This window comes from Parus major, chromosome 2, assembly GCF_001522545.3.
Source record: "Parus major isolate Abel chromosome 2, Parus_major1.1, whole genome shotgun sequence".
Taxonomy (NCBI): Eukaryota; Metazoa; Chordata; class Aves; order Passeriformes; family Paridae; genus Parus; species Parus major.
The window spans coordinates 130,323,577-130,340,447 of NC_031769.1; the positions used below are offsets into that span (position 1 = coordinate 130,323,577).

Below are 16,871 nucleotides of genomic sequence, written 5' to 3' on the forward strand. Positions count from 1 at the left end.
CATGCCATTTTCACTTCTTCATTTCTCCCTTTGCATTATCAATTTTGAAAAAGCAACTTATACAGCCAATTATGGGCTAAACTGGGTAGAAAATACCCCTTTTTATTCCATAGGTCTGTAGAAAGGAGAAAACAAAAAAGCAAGGCAGCAACTGTAGGATAACACATCTGTGGATGGACAAACTTCAGAGTATCTGCTAACTCACACAGTGGAAGTTTGTTTTACAACAAAAGCCCTTTTACTCTTGTTCATGCATTTAACACTTAGGTTGGTTACACATTTAAGTAAAACTCCCAGTCTCAGTACAGTTCTGTAGCAAATGAAATAGCTCACGTGTTAGTGTTCCCTCTTCCCACTTTAGTGTCATTGGCCATTTCACTGCAAACCCCCTTTAGGGACACAAACTGACCTGATGACCCCATCAGCCCTGAGTGAACACAGAATTATTCCTGTGCTATTGTGCACTAGACCAGAGACAGGTCAAGCAGCAATTTGTTAAGAAAAACCCAAACACTTTCCCCCTCCCTTCACTTCTGTTATTTAGAAGACAGTCTACAGGTGTAGGCTTATATTTGCCACAATCCACTAAAACATACTATAGAACGGGATTCTAACTTGGCATTCTGGGTGACAAGCTTATGAAAAGTAGACTGTACAAAAGAAACCATCACAAGTAAGTCAGTGTTTAAGGAATTTTTATTAAACCAAGAATTTTATAATCCAAATTATGTTTCTTTGCTCAGCTATCAATTCTCACTGTCAACTAAAACAGTGGTGATAATCTGAGCTTTTCCACAGTAAAGAATTACAAAATTAAAGAAAGGAATGCTTTAAATTTTTGTACTGTGCTGAAAATTCTTTTCCCCTGGGTTTATAAAACATTAATTTGTATTTTTTATTTTACTATTTTTTTTTAAATTTTAAATCAATAAGTAATCTAGGGCTAGCATTTGTTTTGCTAGCCCCGGCGTTGCTCTGTACGTAAGCTTCAAAGTTTCCTTTCCTTTTTTTATTTATTTTATATTTTGCAATGTTTTTCTCAATATTTAATAGTTTTTCCATGTTTAGATTTTTTTTTTCTTCGGTGAAGCGAAGTTCTAGATTGTAGTCCCGGATAGTTCTGCAAAGAAAGACAATGGTGTTATGTTTTAAAACAAATGCAGCACCTTGTTTGTTTTCTGACTTGTTTACTATTACTGTACACCATGCAGCACTCCGGGCTTTCACTGAGTTTAAATGATACCAAAGTTCTTTAGAAACAGAATATCAGAAGTCCTCTCTCTTTTTAGGGACACAAAAATACTCAGAAGTCTGTGATCCTTGGCAAGACAAGACTGACTCTAGAACTGGAGAGTCCCTCATACAGCTCCACTTTAAGCACAGTGTTACTGTGATTGAGTGCAGGTCACCTCTGCTCTTGAGGCCAGCAGACTGAGGCTCATCAAATAACTACCCTAGCAGTATTTTCAATTTCCAGTTGCTAAAACAGAGTAATGGTCTCAAAGTATGGGTGCCTTAGTTTAGGAGAAACAACCTATTCAGCACTTATCTCTGTAGTCAAAGTGTCACTAGCAAAAAATAAGTATTAAAACAGAAATGTTAAAAATAATTACTCAAATTCTGCCTCTGAAAGGAAAATTACAGAAATTAAAATATCAAGAAAAAAGGAAAAATTTTATGTGATCAAATGTTAAAGCAGGCACCTTCAAATTACAGCTACAAATGCAGAAAGCACATTTGCAGGCAAAACCTAACTAGACAAAAGAGATAATAGATTCCTTTTTATCCTCAACTTCACACTTTTTCCCTGTCAAAATTGTTAAGGTAAGACCATTTGCCGCTGTCATGCACAATTAAGATATCAGCCCCACAGAAGGCAATGAAGAAAGATCACTATTTTAACTGACATTAAATTCACCCAAATGTGAAGTCAAGACAATATGTAGTTTAGTTTTCACTTACTGTACAATTTTAGAATTTGGTAACTATATACAAATTACAGTGTAAACAAGCTCTTTAATTCCTAAGGAAAAAGGGGGTTGTTTCAAGCTTATTTCAATTCCACAAGTTGTTCTCAACAGTAGCATTTGGTAGAACTGCCTGTTTTTGCACACATGCCTAGAACTAATTCAAGATAAATGTGTTGTTAGAAATAATGACACATCAGTAGTTTTTGCTAACCAACTGAGCACAGAAGTTTGTTTACCATAGCTGCTACTTCCTCTGGCTGCACATGACACAGAGCCTGGACACACGCTGCTTACAAGGCCATGGACCAAAGACTTGCTTCAGTCAACCTATGGAACTACAGTGGCCAAACTCACCTATTAAACACTTGGAACCCCAGTGGGATTATTAACTGCCTTTTGAGCAGCCTCTTTAGCTTGGTGGGCTTGTAGTACGGCTACAGCTTCATCAACCTGTTATGTACAAATGAGAAATAAATGAAGGGAAGCATAGCAGTTTAAGTTAATAATACAGTGGAAATCACACATATAAACAATGCCTGCATTGTTGAAAAGATAAAGGAGAACATTACAATTCCAGTTCATCCATGTAAGTCAGTGTCACCCTCTGGAAGACGATACTCTTGCCCTGAGCCACTGCTGCACTGCTGTTACTCCACTGTGCCAGCATGAACAGCTGTTAGATCAGCGTAGACTTAACCACCTATGGAAGCAGTACAAGGCAAAAGTCCACCTACCTTCGAACGAAGAGACTCAGGAGACTCGAGCATGTGGAGGAGTTCAGAGTTGTCAATCTCCAACAACATACCAGTGATCTTACCCGCCAGAGTAGGGTGCATGCTTTGAATAAGGGGGAATAGACGTTCACCTAGAGAGAAAAAAGTTAAGTAGGGACAAATCCAGCTTAAATTGAAGGGATAAGGGAAACCAACTTGTTCTACTGCTAAAACCATTTACTCTGCATGTTAAGATTGAAAAAGTGTACTTTTAACTGTCCTTTTGCTACAATACATAGAGAAAGGTATCATGTACATACCTAACATCTGCTTTTGTTCTTGTGGAGGGGCAGAAGCCAACATGGAAGCAGTCAAGGGTTCCTGACCTTGCACATGGACAGCAGGCTGCAAATTAATTTTAATAACATTTTAAAATTAAACCCTGGCTCATAATTAGGTGCAGCTTAAAACACCCAATATTTCACAACTCAGCATACACAATGCCTACAGTGTCAGAAACATCAAAGAAATTAACAACTATGTCTATTTAATCAAATACTACTGGTTAGAGCTGAGTGATGATGCTGAGGAATATTAGAAACAGAGGAGCAAGCACAAGAATTTAGGCTAAGGTATGAGGGAACTGGAAAGTATGATGCAGCATGGGATCATATCCTGTCCCAGGTGAACTTCAAATATACTTAACTCTCTAGTGCTTTTACTCTACTGCCATGATGCAGAGCCTGAATTTCCCTCCCATCACCCTCACTACCTTCCTTTGGAAAGAACATCAGTAAAAGCACAGAAAGAACATCAATAAAAGCACAGAGCAGTTCCCCAGATCACATACCTGCTGCATAGCAACCTGTGGCTGCGTGTTGAGGTGCTGCTGAGGATTGCGAACACCCGCAGCGTATTTGTACTGTGGTACTGTGCGCACGGCAGGAGTGGCCGCAGTAGCTGCTGCTGCAGGACGTGGACCCATCGTTTGTGTTGATGTATTAGCTGAAAAAATAGTAATAATTCCAGATGTGAATAATTATTATTATAATTATTTTGCCCAACAAATCAACTTGAACCAAACACCTAATTTAGGTATTGTGTTATAGATTCATCTTAGTAGTTTTATCAAGTGTCACATCACTGGTCACATACAAAGTTTCAAACCTTGAAATTTACTGGATGCTACTTTCCAGTCACTTCATTCATGAATTGCCCTTTTTACATGCCATTGAAAAAAAGATCCATGATAAAAAATCCACTTTTTTTGAGTATTAATATGATTTCATTATAAGCTAAAGGACATCTGCTTTCCTAAGCACATTACATCAGTCATTCTAAAAAAGATACTTTTAGGAAGTAGATGGCTGCCTGATACATTCTGGGAGAATTATGCCTTCGGAGAGGTTGTGGACTCCCTATCCCTGGAGATGTTAGAGACCAGCCTGGATAGGGCTCTGAGTACCCTGGTCTAGTGGAGGGTTCCCTGCCTCTGGCAGGGGGTTCAACTACATGAGCTTTAAGGGTCCTTCCAACCCAAACCACTCAATGAATACAGTCAATCCTGGTTCATTCAGTGATGTGCAGATTTTGCATTCATGATACTGTCTCACAACAATAAAATATGTATATGTGAAATATAACAAATTAAGACCTAGAATTGTATCATCTCAGTATTTCTACATGCAACCTATTATTACAATTGCTGCAACTATGTTTAGAAATGACAGAAGCCATCATCCAGTATTACTGAAGCACACACAAAAGTACTTCATCCTGAAGAGATGGGATCACAGCTGAAGTCTTTGCTGGGACAGCATTTAAAGTAAATACTAGAAAATGGTATTACATTAGGAATATCACTTGTGATATTAAACTTACCAATCTTTATTTTTCAAGATCATGCTAAACCATCAAAATTGAAACAGAAGTCTAACACTTAAAGTTGGCATAAATCAAACTCACCCACACGCTGTGTTGACATGACTCGTGGAACTTGGGAAGAAGCTGGTCTCATGGTACTGAAAGGTGGTCTGGGTGCTGCTGGGCGGATAGCACCAGGCATGTTTTGGAATGCTATGGTTTAGAAAAAAGATACTGTTACATGCTGAAACACTGAGTGGTGACAACATGACAAACAGAAGACTGATAGGGCAATGCCATGAAAAAGTATTTGAGAGTACAAAGGTAAATGCTACAGCGTTTACAGCAATCACTGGACAGAGGTAAAAACATGACTTACGATGAGGTCTGGCACCCTGAGCAGTCCAGCGAGGACTAGGTCTAGCAAGTTGAGCAAGCTGATTAGTAGGATAGTACGCAGCACGGTTCTGAGTCTGCCAAACACAACAACATCACTTAACTTTGTTGTCTGTGATGGGCATGCTGAACAGCCCAGCACACTCCCACCATGAGATTAAAATGCTGAAATCATTGACACATGCTAACAGTTACATTTACAGTTAAATCTAAGCAGACCTTATACGCAGTTATTCATCTCTACACTTACCTGAGGAATAGCTGCCATGAAGTATCCTGAAGGAGGTGCTGGCTGGTAGGGGTTGATTACAGGATTAGGTACTGCTCTTACACTTGCCATCCTCTGCATGTACTGGTTGGTGAGATGAGCTTGGCGCTCCTCTTTACGCTGGGCTAGAGCTACATATAATGGTTTAGTAGCCACAATTCTACCATTCATTTCTGTGACTGCTTTGGTGGCTTCTTCTGGTGACGAAAAGCACACAAATCCAAATCCTTTGCTGCGGCCACCTTCCATCATCACCTGTCAGCACAAAATTTAGTTTTAAAACTAAATGTTCTGTAATATACCTACTCAACTTGCATGAGTTTCTTGTTCCAGCTTATTAGAAGTGACACCACAACTTAAAAATGAATATTAGTGTGTAATTAACAGTTCACTGTCACCTGAATGGAGATTAAAATCTCACTGAAATAACAATGAGCACAATATTGCACTGGAAAGATGTAATTTTTCTTACACTAGTCTTACTACTTAATTTATTTCAAGAAAGGATGATCATACTGTGTTTAACCTGACATGTACAATAATCAAGAAAGCTGACACCCGCATTTACACAGTGGGTCACATCTGTTACTGAATGAAATTAACTTTTCTTTGGTTATAGATCACTACACATTTTCAAAAAACATGAACACAATCTATGAACTTTACCTTTGCACTAGTGATTGTACCAAATGGAGAGAACTCTTTTCGGAGACGCTCATCATCGATCCCATCATCAAGATTTTTCACATAAAGGTTTACACCCTAAGAAAACACGCAAGTTATTTTTAAAAGCAAGCGTTCTGTGTAAATCTCAAAATATCATATAATACAGTTAGCCCTCTTGATTTAAAACTGAACCTGGTATCTGGTGATCCTGTCCTGCTTCATTTGTTCAAACTTGCGCTTCAGCTCCGTCTGTCTTTCCACCTTTTTCTGAGCCCGGCCAACATAGATTTGTTTTCCATTGAGCTCTTTCCCATTCATCTCATCTACAGCCTTCATTAACAAACAACAAGTTAGCAGTGCTCCAGCATTTTTCAGACACACAAAAAAAATGCATTTCAAATATAAAAACATAAGAATCCTATCTACATAAGGATTCCAGAAAAAGAGAATCCATCTTAAAATACCACTAATTGAAACAAAATACCACAAGACTTCCCCACTTGTGGAAACATGGAAACTGCTTCCCAGTATGTTTGTCTTGAAGACAAGTCACAAGGGATACAAACCACTTTTTTTATATATGAAGCTGGAGGAAAAAAACCCAAGTTGCAAGAACTATTTCTCCAGCCTTATCTTACTAATGGCAGGGAAAAAATAAGCAAATAAAGTCGAAAGGCTTTAATCCATCTAGTCCCATCTTTAAAAGTAACACCTGAAACCACAGTACCTATCAGATCTTTCTATACTAGAGCGTCAAGCTACAGATGACATACAGAGTTATTTTGTCACTTTTAGTCTTTCATTAATGAAATACTTTAAAGTATGAAAATGTGAACTTTTTCCCTTCATACTGTTTTGAGTTACAACTCTTCAGATGTAAAAACTCTAGCACATAATTAATTTAAAACCAGAACTCACCAGTTTATTGTATATGTTTAGGATCAAAGCCATTAGACATTTTTACAGAGATACTGGAATTTTATGTTATTTAAAACACCCAACATGTCCTTCTGACTACAGTAAAGAAACTATTCATCAATTAATGTATACAAGACTAAAAAATGTTGATGTTAAGTGACAGGATTTGTTCTAATCTCTTGCTTGTTCACTTGCAGTACCAACAAAACACCAAAATGCTTTTTGAAAAGCAAACTTTGTTGTCATGATTTGTTCAGTACTGCATTTTTTCCTGATGTTATGGCCCTACTGTCACAGTAAACTGACATATCAAAGCAACCAGTTGACAAAGAATTAAGTTATACAGCATACTGGCATGTTATAGACATATACATGAATAAAAAGGACCCTTCTTCCAAACTTACCCCTCAGAGTAAAAGCAACACCACCGGGCTCTACAACTATTTCCTCACAGTTATACCAAACATGCTTTATAAAACTAATAGCGTTCCTGCTGACTTTGCAGAGCTACAGTTTGAAAACACAATTCTTTCTGCCTTGCACAAACATTTTGTGCAACCAAATTGGATCCAAAGATTCAGAGATGTAGTAATTTGCTATGTTGTATATTGCTCAGCATGTGAAAGTCCAAGTATCATTAAGAACTTTAAGCCCAACTACAACAGGTTTTTAAAGTATTCAAGATTCCCCATTTCTACACTTGTTCCAGCTGTATCAGAGTATCTTGACTTAATAGGCTTCTCAGACCAACTGACATTTCATAGGAAAACATTCTAAATGACAGAAACTGCGCTAAGTAATTTAGGGGTATCTCTTTTTGCAGTGGCCTTGACCAATTAAAGAAACTTAATCATTCAATGAAACATATTATTTGGGTCTCAGTTACAGGATTCCTAAAATTAAGTCCAAAAGCTTACTTTCTGGGCATCTTCGTGTCTTTCAAAACTAACGAAGCCAAAGCCTTTGGATTTTCCACTCTCATCAGTCATAACTTTTACACTTAAAGCAGGACCTAAAAAGAGAACAAAATACTTATGCTTCATACACAGTGTATTCTTGTCACCTTTTGAACAACTTTAGAAGGTAATATTTAAAAGACTCCTGCACCAATAATAGTATCAAGTGAATGTCACCCAGTAATATGAAATTACTAATTTGCTCTGATGAACTTCAGCCATTATGACTGAAGTCCAGCATGTTGAATTTCTTTTCTACTGTATTTTCAACCAAAATTCACCTTCAAAGTGAAAGAAAATTTCACCACAAAATAAATTAACTTATCATTAAAAATTATGACAGTTGAAAAGTATTAGTGTTTCCATCCTTTGAAGTGGGTACTGAAAAAGCCAGAGGAAGGCCTTGTAATTAGGTATACGTTTCACTATTTATCCTGGTGAAAAAGGCCATCCTGGTTCAGCAATTTCATAACCTCCGAAAAATTGCAGTTCACAGACTCAATTGGAAGTAGCCAATTTAGCTGTAGCAGCTAAATTTGCTAGTGTTTCAACCACAGATACTTGAAGTGCAGAAAGGAATTTCCTGTACATGCTATTTAAGGCTGCTACAGGGTATCTCTCATACAAGACTTCCCTTGCTTTACACAATATCCACTGGAGAACAGCAAAAGCATACAGGGGGGGAAAAAAAAAATAAAATAAGTGAGATTGAAAATAAAATGTGGGGAACCTGTAATGGCATTAAGAGATTTTCCATTTCCTATTTTGATGGTAACACATCATCTACATTACTACATCCACCATCATTTTGCCCTGTGCGTTAACTGAGGATCAAGGCAGAATCTCATAGCTTGGTGCTGGAATAGTTCCTTATAATTTTGTATTACATCGACCATCACAATGCAACTGAATAACAGAGGTAAGTCTGCAGGTCAACAAAAGCAATAGTAAATTCATTTGTCACACAGCCTGTAGGTGCATTTATAAAATTAATCTGTACTAAACCAGAGAACACTTCTATTTACAACTTTAAAAAATTGTAAAAGGCATAGACACACTATTTTGAGATTACTGAAAACAGTTCTAATGGCAGGATTAAATCTGAAATTGTGTGCATTTAAAATTCAGATATTACTGCAGTTTTGGGTCTGAAACTAGAATTCTGTACCAATTTTTCAGTAACTTTTATTACGTTTTTCCAACAACATCAGGCAGCCCTGTTTCCTTGTATTTCAAGGAACTGTACAGATAAGAGACATGTAGTAAATTGAAGTTCACTTGTGTTTATATAAACATTAAGACATTACCAAACTTGCCAAAGAGTTCCTTAAGTCTCTCATCATCCATGTCTTCTCCAAAATTTTTGATGTAAACATTGGTGAATTCTTTTGCTCTGGCTCCAAGCTCTGCCTCACGTTCCTTGCGAGATTTAAACCTTCCAACAAATCTAGTTGCAGGAAGAACAGAGTAATACAGATTAATGCAAGTGTGTCTCAAGGTTTAAAAATTTACTTTAATCCTCTGGCATTGTATTTTATTCTTAATCAGTCTTGTTCACTTATAGGTATGAAATTCTTGAGATAAAATATTTATGATAAAACTCAATCTGAAAAACAATTCCATTGTCCTTTGTTACATCAGAGTGTTTAATCCCATGAAAATACAAGTTACAAGGCATGAAAATACTTTCAAGCCATTGGTGAGATTGTTCACTTTTATAAAACAGCCTCTGAGAACAGGAGCTTGACAATGGAAAGAGTACTAAGTAAAGAGGCTAAACAGAAATTCTAGGTAACAGCTCAATCCCTCTGCCACACTAAAAATATGGTAGCCTTAAAGCAGTTACTGCTCTGTTTTTGAGCAAGGGATTTTTAACTAACTGTCCTCACTCCCCAACACACCTTTTCCAACCTGCATCCAAGACTGTTTTTTGGCATAGTGAAATAAATAGTTCAACTTGCTCTTGAGTCAAATACCATTGCAAATTGGCTGGAAACACCAATGGTTAGTTTATACTGGCAGGAAAAGAGCAGAACCTGAACATAACATTCTGCAGCCCTACCAGACTGTACATGGCTGACACTGATTTCTGACCGTAGCAGATTCCTACTTTCAAATTTTATTGTAGGCTCTAACTTTAAAGTCACAAATTTGGCAAATGCAATACAGGTGCATCCAGTACCTCAGTAATTTTTAAACTTTGATTATTTCACCTTATTTATAGCAATCAAGTACAGTAAGAATGGGAATGCAATGTGTTCTGCAGATTTAGATAGTGAGTAAAGTGTTTGAGTTGATTTCTAAAAGACTAGCCTGAATAGAAATTCAAAGCAAAATTAACTCTCACAATATAAAACATATTTACCCCTGTGCTGTTATAAATGCATACTGACCATGTTTATTAATTTAAGGCTGTATAACAACAGATGCTGAATAAAAACATCCACAATATATCAGTCAAGAACAGAAGAGCCAGGAAAACTGGAGTTTCAAAATGTGTTTTCCCTGTATGTGTCTTATCTATCCATCTCTACATGTAAAAATAATCCATGATGGTAACCTGATGCAGATTTCTGTCATCATTTTTCCAAACCCTCCTAAGTATTTAAAAAACTGTTCTTTTGCAATTATACCAAACACAGTAACGATTCCTTAGGCATAGCTGTGAGGCACATTCACTCCTCCAACTTAAATATTATTTTAGAAGTTGCCAAATAACATTTTTTTCCTACAATGTCGAACAGTGATGTTTAAAACAGTACACTTCTCTAAGTTTTATTTTCTACTCCCTAGATATGCCTATTAACAGACATTCATACAAAAATATTAGTCTAATCTGACCACTCTTTAGTGCCAAGTAACTCTCAGCTAACTCCAAAATATGGATAACACACTTATCTCACAACTCTTATAAAGAAGTATTATTCAGAATACTCAATGGATTGTATTTAATCTCAAACCAGTAAGATCAGAAAACCAGGAAGATCCCAAATCCTTATTACAATATTGGCTTGTGAGACAATTAATGAAATTACTTTCTCCTCTGGAGTCCATTATTTGTCTTTTTGAACTCAGGCTGCCTCTAGAATAGGCAGGTGATACAATTCTTAAAATCCCTAACACTAAAACTCTTCAACTTAAAATTAGAAAAATTTAGAACAACCCTCCTTTCCTAAGTAAAGTTTTAAATCTTTGTCTGCCATAAAATGAATTTCAGTTTGCTGATCCCTAAATACTTATTTATGTACTTACACTTTGCGGTCATTAAGCAGCATACCATTCATTTTTTCAATAGCTCTTTCTGCAGCTTCTTGTGTCTCAAAATGTACAAATCCATAACCCTTGGATCCATTTTCATCACACACCACCTATTAATGAAAAACCTTGCTGTAATACTCATGGAATGTTTCCAGCATAAATTGAGGAGTTTGTGAGTCAATACCTTTTATTTTCCACTAACCTTACAAGACAGGATGTTCCCAAAAGCAGAAAATGTGTCATACAAAGCTTTGTTATCAATTGATTTGTCCAAATTTTTGATGAAGATGTTTCCTACACCACTTTTGCGTAGAGATGGATCGCGCTGAGACCACATGATGCGCACTGGTTTGCCTTTAATGACATCAAAGTTCATGGTGTCCAAAGCTCGTTCAGCTGGAAAAACATTATGGAATTAGTAGAAAACTCTAGTTATCTTAATAAGCACACAAATACCAGCTGAAGTACAATTCTTAGTAACATTTTTACTATTTCAAGTCCAGCACCATCACCAAGCTGCAAACCCAAGCCTCCAGTGTACTCTTGTTGTATGCAAGGAAGAAGTAGAAAAAACTCATCAGCAAAAGCTGCACTTCGAAAGGAGCACAAACCAGCTGAGAAAGCTGCAAAAAATGTCATCAGCCCGTAAGACTAAATCTATGAAAAGATGGTAAGGTGACAGGAGAAAATGCAGCAAGTGGCAGCTGTTACAAAGTTTTAGCATTTGTGAAAATCAGTTGGCTTCTCCTATATCACACAGATGTATATTGTGTCAACAAAAATGCTTTTAGGGGTACTGCTTGTGTCTATACGAGACCTTTTGCAAATATTAACATAAGAACATCTACAATGTCAGTACCCTAAACTGACAAAATTTCTTTTCTAGGTGGATGTTCAAGCCTCACTCAGGCAGCTATTCCACACAACTTCCTCAGTGACCAAAAAGATCTGTGATGAAATTCTGGGCAATAGACAGTTTAAAGGGATTCAAAGCTAGCACTTACTTGGTTTAGTAATTCAGAGAATCTGAAATGATACATATATTTTAAAAGCTCACAATGAAATACATATGAGCTCAATGAAAGAGCAAACATTAAAAGAGCAAACCAGGGTAATGTAAACCAGGTTTTGTTACTCCAATGGAGTAGTTTTTCCAGTAAAACTCCATAACTAACTTTTCAAATCCTGTATGTAAAATATCTTGTGTATTTAGATGAGGAAGTATCAAGACTTGCTCAGTTTTCACATGACTCTTCAAAGCCACAAGGTATGTTTGTGATCTTATAACTCAACTGGTGTATTTAAGCACAAAAGAGCAATAGTTCTCAAGTATAGCAGCTCCTTTTCATCCCTGTTCCTGTAAGTCTGGAAGAGCACTGAAAAAAGTTCCACTAAATACCTGAAGTCACACCCCTGGGTGCTAGCTCACTTCACTGTAATTTGCAAGTATCAGAACAGTATGACCTTAACAAGACTGAAATCAGCTTAGATCACTAGTTTTTTAAACAGCAACAGTGTTAGTTAAATTTTTTGGGGGGAGGACCAAGGGCCAATCCCATTGTGAAAACCTCTATTTAATGTTTTTATTTTTTAAGTGCCACTTTTGTCTTGAGCTATATTGTTGCACGTCATGGCCAAAGACAATTTGCAGTGAGCCTGGGATTCTGCTGATATACCATGTTCTATATCCTTTCTTGTGACATTTTCAAATTAGAAATAAATTTGAAGATTATATTCTCTGAAAGATATCTGTAGGCATTAAAGAGATGGACATCTAACATTTTCAGGGGAAAAAAATTATTGATACTATTACCATATTCACTTGACAGTAGCGACTCAGCAAGTTACTTAAACTGAAGCCACAAAAATTACATGCCAGTCTTCTATGTAAGTTAATAAAGCTTTCAAAAACTTTAATATAAATTAAGCAGGAGAGAAAAGGCAACCTAGATAGTGCTAAAGAGAAAAAAATAATAAAAACCTGTGGATATCAGACTAGCCACAGTAGAAACTTTTAAGACTTCACTACTGCCCTGGAAGTCATTAGAATCATTACTGCCAGCACCAATAGATGTGCCAGCAACAAACAGTTCATTATTTCCAGAAGTAGTAACAGGGCTTCCTTTACTAGAAAAGAGGCTTTTCTAATTCATGCTAATTGCTTCTAGAATAATCCTGACACTCCTCAAAAATGTGTGTTCCTAAACACATTTCCCAACCATCTGACTGAAAGTGGGTCCATGGGTCCTTTGCAAACATTACCACTCTTAACAAATTGTGAGAGCCTGTGTCTTAGACCAGCACCATTTCTTCCACGAGAACAGCATGGAAACCAGCAGCTCTCCTTGTCTCTCCTTTTGAGCAGAAGTACAAGAAATTTAAGTTTTTCTGCCTAATCAACATCACATTGTAATTCCACGGTAGATTTTCAAAACATTAATAAACTTCATCTACAACCAGGTAGAAGCTACACACATTACAATTCCCAACGAGTGAAACTGGCTCACTTTCATTATATTTCAGTCATAAAAGGCTGTGCCGGTTGCAGGAGGCAGCCCCATTCAGCAGCGAACTTGTTACCAATGGACACACCTACCCAGGCTGTACTTCTGCTGATTCTGCTGGAGCTCTCATTGAATGACTCACCAGCTCCCATTTTAGTCGAGAGCAACTGGACAGTCCACTTAAACAATTTCAAAATCACTCAGAATATACACTTAATGCCAACCTGTGTTAAAGGTAAACAGCAATAGCTATGAAATAAAAAACCTCTGGAAACATTACTATTCTAAAAATCCAAAGGATTCTGATGCTGTTTCAGATTACTCAAGAATATTTCTAGTTTAGTGATTAAACAAGATTGCTCGAGCTTTACTCCAGACTATGACACAAATTCAGAAAAGTCACAACTCTGAAATGTGTGCATAACTCACACATGTGTCATCAGGCCTAATTAGTTTTTAGAAGGGCTTTTCGATCCCTCGTTTACAGACAGCTGGTGATGTCAAGCACACCTTCAAAACTATTTTTCAAAACCCAAGGTAATTGTTACTAGCTGTTTAATAGGCATAGACTAAGATAAAGCTAAAAATTTGGCTAGACCAATAAAAGGTATCTAGTTTGGAATCAAAATAAAAGTAGGATGATATTAAGAATAACCATTCATCCTCAAAACTCCTATTTCAAGGTTTCTGTAAATGGATGTGATGACCTATAAAACACCCCCAAGCAAATGCTTTCTAGGTATTTGCCAAGAATATGAAAATTATGAAAATCTTGAAAAAGTATAATTGTGCAACACCACTGAAGTGTATTTTAAACAACTACTTCCAGATATGTGCCAGATGCAGGTTTGGTAAGAAATACTTTTAGCTGAACTGGACTAGTTATAGGTTAAAACGTGTGTCTCCCAAAGCCTGAAAAATACAGCATTTGGAGTAACAGCACCTAAGAGGCATATTCAAAAACTGAATTAAGCACTGCTCACGTGAAAAAGCGCTATTTGTTCCCACATTTAACGAATTACAAAACAAGCCACAAAATGCACTGGCTGCTTAACTAATGACAATGATAAAGTCAGCCCTTATGGAACTCTGCAATACTAAGGAGAAGCAGTATTTGAATCACCTTCACCTTATGCCCTGACATTACTATACCACAGTACTGACCTGTGCTAACCCCTTATTTTTTTGAAAACAAAGTATGTCAAAACAAGCATTCAAATCATCTCATCCTAAAGAATGGCTGAATAAATCAAAAGCTCTCTGAACTGAGAGAGCTGATAACAGGTGGAGTATCTGTCTATCAAGATTAGACAGTAACTTCTACTACTCACATACAGATACCATCGGTACACCAAAGTCTGATGTGATAATGGCTGTATGCTAAAGCTAATTCTGAAAGCCAGTTAAACCTAATTGCTTGAAAAGTTTGTAATTTAAGTATCTCACTTTCATATGCTTGAAAATAAAATCATCATAATAGAAAACTGCTTACTTAACTCTACTTGAAATCACGTTATCTTCTAGCTGGGCAATTACTTCTTTTCTTTTAACTGGACTCCACAAAACTTAGAAGCAGTCGCATTCGGTTCCTTTAATGAAACACCCTCCAAATAGATCACACTGTGTTTCCCAACATGACCAGCACTACAGAGAAAGTTTCTTTACCGATATAACTTTAGAGAAGCAACAAGACTTCGTGAAAACACAAGTTTCATGAAAACGCGACTTGGGAAAAACGATGTCAGAGAATTTACGGCGAAGAGACAGGAATGAGAACACAGCTAGGGCTCCAGCTACATGAGGAAGAAGCACAAGGAGACCCGAGTAGTTTCATGCCCTCCCTGCACGTGACGGATCTGCCATGGTGTTTTAACAAACGTTTCGGCCTGGACGCCTGTGAAACTACCCAGCCACACCAGTGCGTCCTACTTCCTTCTCCGGGCCTCTTAACCACGCACTCACACACACCCAGCTCCTGCGCGGTTATTAAAAGGTGCTAATGACTGCGATGTTTTCCTCACGCTACCCCTCATCTCAGTCGGACGTGAAGAGCCGCGCGCACACTCATCCTCAATCCCCTCCCGGGGAGCCGGGGCAGCCCCGCCGGGCCCCCGGGCGCTCTCCAGCCCATGGCTGGGGCCCTGCGGCCGCTCTCGGTCCGCGGAAGCGCCTCCCCCCGGCTTCTCCGGGCGCCACGAGGCGCGGGCGGCCCGGGCCGCGTGCGAGCGGCGGCCTCGCCGCCAACTTCCCCCCGCTCCCCGCCGGGTCCGCCCCGTCCCGGGCGGCAAAATGGATGCGGGGCGGCGGCCGGGGCGGGGGGCAGGGGACAAACATGGCTCCGCCGGCGCCCGCGGCCCGGCACTCACCGTCGGCGGGTTGCTGGAAGTTGACATAGGCGTATCCGAGCGAGCGGCGGGTGATCATGTCCCTGCAGACGCGGATGGAGAGGATGGGCCCGGCGGGGCTGAACTTCTCGTAGAGCATGGCCTCGGTCACGTCGGGGTGCAGGTCCCCCACGTAGAGCGAGGCCATGGGGTAGCTGGGGGCGCTGGGGTTCATCCTGCCGCCGTCTCCCGGCGCGGGGGGGGCGCTGACGAGGCGGAGGCCGCGGCGTTCGGTGCGAGCGGGGCCGGCGGAGACGGCGCGGGGCCGCTCGGACTCAACGGCTGCGGTGGGTGCGGCGGATGGGCGGGCGGGGGTCGGGTCGCTCCGTGCGGGCCGGGTGGAGCTGGTGGCGGCGGGTGCTGCGCTCGGCGGGGTCGGGCTCGCTGTGTGTCTCCTCTCGGCTGCGCCGGGTCCGGGGGACTTCGCTTCACCGGGTTATTTTATATCAAACCGGCCGTTTGCAGAAAGGTTGTCGGGAAGGTTGGATGAGGAAAGAGGATTATTTTTTTTAAAAGGTTTTTTAAGATTTTTGGATTTTTTTTGGCTTTTTTAGGTATTTTTTTAGTAATAAATGGTGCTGCGGGGCCGGGCCGGCGTGTCCGGATGGTCCGGAGCACACGCACTGCGCACACAGCTCCGACGGCGGCCGGGGGACAAGGGGGCGGCCGCCGCCCCGGCCGCGCTCTATATATACCCGCCCCGCCCCCCCGCCCCCGCCGCGCCGCGCGCCACGCACGGCGCCGCGCGCATCGCGCACGCGCACCTGCGGGCGGGGGTGGGGACACGCGCGGCAGCCGGCGCGGGGCGGCGGCTCCGGCGCATGCGCGAGGGCGGGGCGGGGCGGGGGGGCGGCCACGCGGGGAGTGCGCCTGCGCCCGCCAAGCGTCACGAGGGGCGGTGAGAGTGTGGGGACGGCTCGGCAGCAGGGCGCACGCGCGGGAGGGCGCGCACATGTGCGCGGTTGGGGAGGGCGG

General features: G+C 40.0%; 1 protein-coding gene across 2 annotated transcripts; it reads right to left on the reverse strand.

The window, feature by feature from the left end:
* Positions 1–678: 678 nt before the first annotated feature.
* On the reverse strand, positions 679–16,599 carry PABPC1 (poly(A) binding protein cytoplasmic 1). 2 transcript variants are annotated; one of them, XM_015619160.1, is made up of 15 exons: positions 15,879–16,525; positions 11,211–11,404; positions 11,003–11,118; positions 9,058–9,197; positions 7,712–7,806; positions 6,069–6,206; positions 5,877–5,972; positions 5,193–5,465; positions 4,926–5,019; positions 4,649–4,759; positions 3,534–3,688; positions 3,004–3,088; positions 2,705–2,835; positions 2,325–2,420; positions 679–1,120 (listed from the first exon to the last, which is right to left on the reverse strand). In XM_015619160.1, the coding sequence occupies exons 1-14, from the start codon at positions 16,069–16,071 to the stop codon at positions 2,328–2,330; spliced, it is 1,914 nt and encodes a 637-aa protein (XP_015474646.1). In that variant the 5' UTR covers positions 16,072–16,525; the 3' UTR covers positions 679–1,120; positions 2,325–2,327. The 2 variants fall into 2 exon arrangements, 1 of the variants encoding a protein (XP_015474646.1); XR_004496189.1 differs by lacking the exons at positions 679–1,120; positions 2,325–2,420; positions 2,705–2,835; ... (3 more) ...; positions 4,926–5,019; positions 7,712–7,806 and having other exon boundaries at positions 5,360–5,465; positions 15,879–16,599.
* Between the last annotated feature and the right edge of the window lie 272 nt (positions 16,600–16,871).